This window comes from Balaenoptera acutorostrata, chromosome 9 (assembly GCF_949987535.1).
Source record: "Balaenoptera acutorostrata chromosome 9, mBalAcu1.1, whole genome shotgun sequence".
In the NCBI taxonomy this organism is placed as follows: Eukaryota; Metazoa; Chordata; class Mammalia; order Artiodactyla; family Balaenopteridae; genus Balaenoptera; species Balaenoptera acutorostrata.
This window is the reverse complement of record NC_080072.1, coordinates 24,155,646-24,164,889: the sequence shown is the minus strand read 5'-3', so window position 1 is coordinate 24,164,889 and position 9,244 is coordinate 24,155,646. Positions and strand designations below refer to the sequence as shown.

General features: G+C 48.2%; 1 protein-coding gene across 2 annotated transcripts in view; it reads left to right on the top strand.

Moving 5' to 3' along the window:
* The first annotated feature begins 226 nt into the window (after positions 1–226).
* The window catches only part of LDLRAD3 (low density lipoprotein receptor class A domain containing 3), a 255,355-nt gene continuing 246,337 nt past the window's right edge, over positions 227–9,244 (top strand). Inside the window, exons 1-2 of one of the 2 annotated variants that reach the window (XM_057552877.1) lie at positions 237–312; positions 4,726–4,788. In XM_057552877.1, the coding sequence (XP_057408860.1) occupies positions 267–312; positions 4,726–4,788 (109 nt within the window). In that variant the 5' untranslated portion in view covers positions 237–266. Of the gene's footprint in view, positions 313–4,725; positions 4,789–9,244 lie in introns of both variants that reach the window. The other variant, XM_057552878.1, reaches the window with a different exon arrangement.

Genomic DNA, 9,244 nt, shown 5'->3' with positions numbered 1-9,244 from the left:
GGCGAGAGGCCGCCAGGGCCGGACCCTCCGCGGCCTCCTCCGCGGCCTCTCCGAGCCTGGATACTCTAGGCAGGACGCGGGCTCGGCGCGCAGCCGGGACGCTCGCAAAACTTCGCGGAGCGGGGCCGCGGCCGGCCTGGCCGAGGAGGGCGGGGCGGGCGGGAGGAGGGACCGCGGGGGGCGGGGCCGGCGCGGCGAGGGGCGGGGTCAGCGCCGAGGCCGCGGGGGCAGCGACTGCGCCGGGCAGCGGGAGCCGCGGCCGCGCCATGTGGCTGCTGGGGCCGCTGTGCCTGCTGCTGAGCAGCGCCGCGGGTGAGTCGGGGGGCGTCCGGCGAACTTTCTTCGGGGCGCGGGACGCGGCGGCCGGGCTGCTATCGTGCCCCCTCCTCTTGCCCGGGCTGCGTCTCCCGGCGCGGGTGTGCACGGAGGGCGGACCCCGGCGCCGGGCTGGCCGGGACCCCGGCGAGGGGCCGCGGCGGGGTGCGCGCCGTCCTATTGTGTGGGCGTGCGCGCCGGCTTGTGCTGTGTTGTGTGTGCACGGGCGGGGCTTTGTGTGCAGTCCGGCTCTGGGGAGCCCGGCAGCTGCCCTGATTGGGCGTAGCTGGAGAGTTCGTGCGTGTGTATGTGTGTGTGTTGTGTAGGGGAAAGGAGGAAGGGAGGGGAGGGGAGAGAACGCTTCCCTGATCCCATCATCCCAGACGCGGGGGGCTCCGTGCTGTGCTAGCCTCCCCAGCGCCTCTTTGGGTTCTCTTGTGTGCACCCCCCTGCCTCAGTTGCCTACCTGGACCGCAGGGCGAGCGGTAATCGCCGTTTCCTTCCATTCCTGCCTGGGACTGTGTTTGGTTTGGGCAAAGAGAGATGAAGCAGGGCCGGACCTGGGAATTATTAATCTTTCCCACTGATACTGGGAGCAGGACATTTATTTAAATCATCTGATTACCCCCACTCGACCTACAATGGCGAGATGCCCTGGGAGAGGATCCGGGCTTCATCTGCCGGCCCTTTGAACCTGGCATCGCCGTAGCGTGTGCATCCTGAGGTCCCCAGGAGCAGCATGCTATTCCAGGGGACTTTTCTGCTGATGTGGGCGCGCTCCGAATTCCAGCCTGGAGCCCTTCCCCTGCCCCTGCCCGCCGGCCACAGCTGTCAGCTGCCCCTCCTAGGGTCGCCACGCCCTTGGCCCCTTGATGTTTATTTCTGGGCAGCTGATTTCTGGCCCAGAAAAGTAGGTGACAGGGCCCAGTGAACTTTCTTCAGCAGAAGCTGGCTTGTCTGACGTCGGTGCCATCCACGTGTCTAATTAATGCCTGATTCTCCCAGGTGCTTCTAGCTACTTGCTGTGGAGGTGTCTTTGGTGGTGTGTTTGTTGGGGAAATGGAGACTCACTTAATTCTGAACTTCCCCCTCCCTGCCAGGTGTGCACTTGGAAAGAGAAATCCTCCTCCTTCCTTGAAGTCCCTGGTCCTGGCCATTCTCAGAATCCACTGGGTAGCCTTCCCCCACTCTCAGACTTATGACATCATCCCCACTCCTGGAGACTCCCGTTTAGATGTCTGTGGGTTTGCTGTGGCTTCCAGTGAGGGTGGAATGCTGGTGGCTGCTGTGGATTTTTAACCAGGTCTGGGTCAGAGTGCCTTGTTTCTCCTGAACTATTGGGCCACCACAGGGAGAGAGTTCCAAGGGGGCACTGGCACTCACGGGTAGGGGTGAATGATTATTTGGAGGCTGTTGAAACAGGCAGATTTCCAGGACATCTCAGACACAAAGACCTGCCTAGATTCATGCTCTCAATTTGCATTGCCCTGGTGTGTCCCCTGATAACACCCAAGCAGGACAGTCTGGAAGCCGGGTCTTGTGTTTGTCCTCAGAGAGCTGCTTGAGGCCCAGTAGAAAGTGTTATTTATTGTATCTCCCAGTTAGTACTGGGTTGCTTTGGTTGAGTCTCCAACTCTGTAAAAATAACTGTAAAGTTAATTTTGTCTTTCTCTGGTCAGCACGGGTTACTTAATATGTGTGTGTACGTATAAAATAGGGCTAAAATAAATAAAATAGTCATAATGGGGAGGGAAAAATGGAGGGGGGTGCGGTCACAGAATGCCTAGCTGTCCCAGGTGGTAGTTTTCTGTCATCTGTGGTCATTGAGCTTGTGTGGTTTTGACTCACCTTTACAGTTAGTTGTTGGTTTAGAAACTTCTAGGCAGGTTGGGGTGTGTGCATTCTTTCCTGTTACATTAAGCATCATCTTTCTAGCAGGGATTCCACTTTGACCTGAAGTGTTAACCAGAAACAGGGCTGGTCAGTTTTCCTGAAGCCTGCGTGGTGGTTCAGTTTGGGGTTCATAGTGGGCCAGGGACCCTGCCCTTCTATCCCATATCCTACACCTTGATCCTCTTCGGGGAAGTTGATAGAACAAGAGAGATTATAAAAGCTGGTGCTTTTGACTTCTGTCTTCTTTTGATAGTCTGTAAAGAAACCTGGGGTCAGAGTGGAGCCCTAGTCTGAGTTCCGGGTCTTTGTAGGTCTGAAAGGCCACTGACATTTCTAGAGCAATCTGGAGGCCTTTGTTTTTCAGGAACCTTCTCAGAGGCCTTCATGTGTTTGTGTATGTATTTTTCTTCCTTTGTTTTTATTGTTTGTGTTAGGGAAGTGAAGCATCGATTTTGACCGCTATTATTTTTTACTGTAGCCTGTGAGAAAGGCTCAGCCCATCTGATACCCAGCTTTCCTTCCCGTGGTGGGGTCGGTGGGTTTAAGTGCGTGGATGGTGAGGCGTGTCTAATGGTGGCCAGGCCCTGAGGGGGTCAGATGGCTCACCTCCTTCCTGGCTGCCCTTTTAGGGACTCCCTGACATTATCTATGAAAAGGCTTGATTTCCCCCATGTGTACTCAGGAGTGTGGGTGTTGACCTTTTCTCCTGGAGAGATCTGCTTAGTGGTGTGAGCGGGTGGGTTTTATTATTATTATTTTTAACGAACTGAGTCGCTTCGTGCAGCCCAGGCTGGTCGTTGAGGCCGTGTGCACCGAGTACAAATAAACACACCTTGTTGCCTTTCATCTTCAAAGAGATGGATGAAGGCTCCCTACTGGGGTGTGAGATGTTTTTTCCTGACAGCCCACTTAGGCCTTTCACCTTGTGATAAGTGAGGGAGAGACAGGGATATGAGCCAGTAAGGGAGGGAGGACGGTACATTCTGGGCCTCCAAGACTGGTTTAGATGCCTCGTTGTCAAAGTCACCTGGGTAACTTGAAAGTGGGCTTATATCATCACTTTTGTGAAACAGTTTAGAGAACTTGGGGATTAGGACGGTTTCTAATCACATAATCTATGAAAGTCATGGCCTTTTCAACCTTGCCTCTTTTCATGGGCAAGGAGAGGAAAGGGAACCCAGTATTTGTGGACTGTCTCCTGTGTATGAGGTGCTTTGCTCGCCATTGAAACACATGATCCCATTGAATTTTTCCGATAATATCATGGGACGAGAAGTCATTTTGTGGCTCCTGAGAGGTCATCTGTGTCCAGGGTGCCAGATTCTAACTCAGGTTTCTCTTGGCCCACAATCTGGGCTTTCCCCCCTGTTTCTAGGCATCCTTTCATGCTTTTCCCCCTATGTGCTTTCGTGAATTAACAGTCCATGAGCTTGTTTCCATAAACAGCCCCCCTTCCTAAATCTGTTCACTTTGCAGTCACAGCAGTTGGTATTTGTGGTAAATACATAAAAATAAATCCCAGCGACTTCCCTGGTGGCGCAATGGTTGAGCATCTGCCTGCCAATGCCGGGGACATGGGTTCGAGCCCTAGTCAGGGAAGATCCCACATGCCGCGGAGCAACTAAGCCCGTGTGCCACAACTATTGAGCCTGTGCCCTAGAGCCCGCAAGCCACAACTACTGAGCCCGCGTGCCACAACTACTGAGCCCGCGTGCCACAACTACTGAAGCCCACGCGCCTAGAGCCTGTGCTCCGCAACAAGGGAAGCCACCACAGTGAGAAGCCCACGCACCGCAATGAAGAGTAGCCCCTGATCGCTGCAACCAGAGAAAGCCCGTGCACAGCAACGAAGACCCAACACAGCCAAAAATAAATAAATAAATAAAAATAAAATGAAATAACTCCCAGTCCTTGAGTAAAAATGGAACTTTCAAAATAGCACCCGTATTTTTGCTCTGTGCCTGGGAGAGGCACGCCTGGCAGGGAGTTACCACTGGACACGGTTCCATTTCTTGACCTGAGTTGTAGTTACACGGGGGTTTGTTTTCATTCATTAGGCTCAATATTTACATTTCCCCTTTCTTATATGTTTATCGTATTTTACAATTAAAAAATAAAAGATGCTATACACCATGGATGACTCAGAGTGATTGAACTGTTTTTAGCTATGAGATAGCCCTGGGGGCAAATCTGTTTTTGGCTGTGGAGTTGTCTTGTTTGTTCTCTTCCCCTCTTTCTTTCTCTCTGGAATATTTCGGAATCGCATGGGCCATCCTAACTGTGCAGCTATTTTTGCCTCTGCCTCTACCTGACAATTGGGGAGATTTTTAAGATGACAGGTGCTGTGTGTGTATGTGTGTGTGTGTCTGTCTGTCTGTCTTTCTTTCATTGTAATTGTTGTGAAAGAATCTACTTTCTTGGGTCCTGAGGAGCGGCCTTAAAAATGTTTACTGGGAGAACATCTGAGGATGCAGCATTTGCGTGTCACATCTGCTTGATGTTTACTCTTGCTTACAGGATACGTGGACTTCTGTGACACGGTAACTGCCCAGTCAGAGGGATGGCAAATGTTTATTTCAGGTAGGATTGTTAGGGTTTCTGGAGATGGCTGCAGGGATGGGGTTAGTCTAGGGAAGTGTCCCCGCCTCGGTGCTGTTGACATTGGGGCCGGAGAGTTCTTTGTCATGGAGGCTGTCTTGTGCATGGTAGGATATGTCCTGGTCCTTGTTGCCGGTAGCAGCCTCCCCCGGTTGTTACAACCAACAACGTTTCCAGCTGTTACGAAATGCCCCCTGGGGGCAAAAATCACCCCCACTGAGCACCCCAGTTGAGAACCCCTGGTCTGGTGTGAGTGCCCCCTTGTCATACATCTTGAGCATTCTGGCAGCTCATCCTGAGAGTGTCTTTTAGATGCAGTGGTTCAGGACGGCATCCTCCTCCCGAGGGTGTCTTAGTCATCAGGTTTCTGCTTTCTGTTTCTGCAACCCCACAAGTTCAGTGTGAAAATACATTTTGATGTAGAAACACCCTCAGCACTGACCTTTCCCTCCCGTTTCCCTCTTGTGCTATCGTGAAAGCGGATAACGTTGGAGATTGTAGAATTGGTTCCCTTGGGAGTGACAGGCTGAGAAAGCAGGTAAAAGGCAGGTGGCGGGTGACACCAGAAGCCACTCGGTTCCCTGAATAAACTGTTAAGCTTGGGAGGTTCACTAGCGCAGGGAGCTGGAGGAGAAGCTGTCTGAAAGTTTGCCTTGGGAGTTGCGTGTTGAAATCTTACCCTGGAAGTCCCCCTGCCTCTGCCCTACAGAGCAGTCATTGTTCCTCTCAGTTCCCATTCCCTCCCCGTGATTCCCTCCCCCCTCCCATCAAAAGCTTTTATAACTTGAGTTCCTTCTGCAGGTGGGCGGGAGTTGGGGGGGGATCCTCTGTACTAGCGGCCAGTTGGTTTTGGAGAAATTCTCATCTTCTGCTTTCTTCTCTGCAGTCTTTGGAAAGTTACACTCTGCGTCACTTTGTAACTCTTGCATTCCTTTAAGACACTTTGCCTCGCAGCTGTCCTTCTCCTTTGTCCTTCTCCTTTGTTCGGTAGCCAGTCTTCCTTGAGTTTTTTGCTTCCTCCTCTCTTCAGACCAGCGATGTGCATTGTCTGCTGCTGCCTTCTTTTGTGTGTGAATTCGCGGGAAGAAAGGATGTACCAATAGAGGGGCGCTGGGTTTGAAGGGGAGAAGTGCTCGTTATCTTCCCTCAGGCACACAGGCCTCAATCACGCCCTCTTCCAAAAGGCTTCTCCAGGGAAGAGCCCTAGCTTCCTGAGCGGGCGACCCTTGTTTTCCCTTTTGTCTCTGGGTAACTCGAAAACTCTTCTTGACCCTTTATTTGGCTGTTCACTAGTGCGGTACCAGCTCTGTGCTGTAGGGGAGCAGAGCTGTGTAGAACTTGTTCTTGGCCCTTGAAGAATTAAATGATCCAGTGAAGGAAATGGGGTTGTTTACCTCTGTCGTGATCTGGGAAGGGCAGAGACACTTCTCCCGAAAGCGGGGTTTTGGAGGTGTTTCTAAATGTGAGATATACTGATGGATGCACAACCTTCATCGGAACGAAGCTGCGTGGATGTCACAAGGCCTTGGCAAACGTGGATATCCGGTCACTGGGAATATTTAATGGATGGGTCATTCTTTTAAAAAATTTTTTATTTTAATATAATTTTTAAAGGTTACTTTTCATTTAAAGTTATTACAAAATATTGGCAATATTCCCTGTGTTGTACAGTACATCCTTGAGCCTATCTTATAGCCAGTAGTGTTTGTATCTCCCATTCCCCAACCCCTATATTGCCACTCTACTGGTAGCCACTAGTTTGTTCTCTACATCTGTGAGTCTGCTTCGTTTATGTTATATTCACTAGTTTGTTGTATTTTTTAGATTCCACATGTAAGTGATATCATATAGTACCTATCTTTCTCTGTCTGACTTCTTTCACTGAGTATAATGCCCTCCAAGTTGGATGGGTCATTCTTGATCAGGTTTCAGAGGTGATGACACATGTCCTAGCTTGCTTCTTTAGCTTTAGCTATCCAGATAAAATGTTGGGGGTACATCTGTTGGTGTTCTAAGGCTCTTTTAGCTCTAGGCTTATGAGATTCTTTTTTTTTTTTTTTTTTTAAAGGATTTTCTTATTTATTTATTTATTTATTTATTTTTGGCTGTGTTGGGTCTTCGGTTCGTGCGAGGGCTTTCTCCAGTTGCGGCAAGCGGGGGCCACTCTTCATCGCGGTGCGCGGGCCTTTCTCTATCGCGGCCCCTCCCGTCGCGGGGCACAGGCTCCAGACGCGCAGGCTCAGCAATTGTGGCTCACGGGCCCAGCCGCTCCGCGGCATGTGGGATCTTCCCAGACCAGGGCTCGAACCCGTGTCCCCTGCATTAGCAGGCAGATTCTCAACCACTGCGCCACCAGGGAAGCCCGGCTTATGAGATTCTAATGAGACATTTCTTCTGTGGCTTTAGGCAACAACCTACTTTATCTTATCATACTACCTACAGACACATATATGTACATACTACATATACTGTATATGATAAATATGTGTATATATGTATAATATACATATCTTGGTATATGTATATATATACACACACACATATCTTGGTGTATGTATATATACATGTCTTTATATATATATCTTATCTCTTTTAGTCTCTAATCCTACTAGCTTGTAAACTCCTTAAGGGCTAGGATCATATGTTAAATGTATATGTCATATTTCTTATTTCTTTTGCGGGGTCTAGGAGTGTAGTAACGGCTACCACTCACTGGAGGGTTACTCTGCCTGGCAGGGTGCCAAGACTGTACATGTATCATTTTGTTGTAATCTTCCTGAATTAAAAACATTACAAAAATAATGCATCGAATATATGCTCACTATAAAAATTTCAAGCACAATAGAAGTCATTAAAATAAAACATTAAAATCTCTCTTCATTCTGTTTACCTGTCTTTCCTCTTTTTAAAATTACTATTAACTGTCTGGTATATATCAGTTTAGTCCTTGTGTGCCCATAGAGTTTAATGAGCTCATACTTGTCTATATTTGTAGTTTTTTGACTTGCTTTTTTTACTTAAAGACTGAACTTTGTCAGTTCTACTTTGAGTTCTGAATTGGTCACACAACTGCCTCTTGTTGTTTAGACCTTCCAGTTATTCCAAAGCATTTGGCCTTTTCACTCAACTTCACTTGCAGTTTGCTTTCTCAGTTCGTGAGTGGCACACTCCTTTTGCCTCTATCTCAGAAACAAAATGTGGTGTGGTTTCAGCTGTTTCTGGATATCTTCAAGCACCTTCCTTTAAGGTGTTTGGCTCATGCTTTGCAAGAAAATATGGAATTTTAGTCTTTCTCCAATGACAGATATTTGTTTCCCTACTTTCAAATTTACACGGTTTCCTTGCCTTTTTGTATACACAATAATTTTTCATTTCAATGCAAAATTTTAGTGTCATCTTTTACAAGACATTCTGAATAGCAGCTAAATTCAACCTCTGCATTACCAACAATGCACAGAACTGGACGGAAGTGATGAATCACATCAGCGGCTGTGACCAGGTTCACCCAGGCACTGCCAGTGACCAACAGATCACAGCTTCTGCTTATCCTGTGCTCTCATAAGATGCTGTTGGCTGTTGGGCATATCTTGATTTCAGAGATGTTACAGTATTAAAGATGAATTAGGCACATCCTGATTTGGTACTGGAGATGTTCCTATACCAAAGGTATGTGTCTTCTTGGCCATCTTTCTTTTAGTTCTTATATAACTACCCATTCTTTTAAAAACAACTTTAAAAACATCTGGTATATGTCAATACCATAATTTTTTTCATGCCTCCTATGCTGATGAATCTTATTTCATTTTCACAGCAGTTCATTTAGGTAGGTGGTATGCTCTGCCATTTTAGAGATGGGGAAACTAGAAGGCTAAGGAATTTTCCCAACCCTGCAGCCAGTATGAGGTGGTTTCAGAATTGGCATGTAGGTCTGCACAGCTTAAACCTGTGCTCTTGACCACTGGCTCTACTGCTTTGGCACTGTGTAGACACTCAAGTTCACTGTGTTGTAAGAAGGAGGTGTACTCCCTAGCTTGTGCTAGAGAATTCCATCACTGGGTAGTGGTGTCAGTATTGAGTCCATGCTTGTTATGTTGGATAGAATGATCTGTTGGAGAGGCATTGGTCGGGGCATATCTCAAGTTGATTTTATTCAAGTGGCCTGTCCTTGGCAGATTGAAACTGACATTTTGCTGTTCCCCCCTATGGAGGACTTGTTGTTATAGGCATTTAAATGAGCCTTTGTAGAGGCTTCCTTTATTAAAAGAAACAGTAACAACAATAAACAAATTATTTCAGCACCATGAGACTTGCCTTTGAATATATTCATGATGGAGAATTTTTTCCCCCCCTTTGAGGGAAATATTTTGTTGGAATAACAACCAAAAGCAATTTCTTTTTGGTCAGTACTGCCCTCAAATAGTGCTGGGTGACAGAAAGA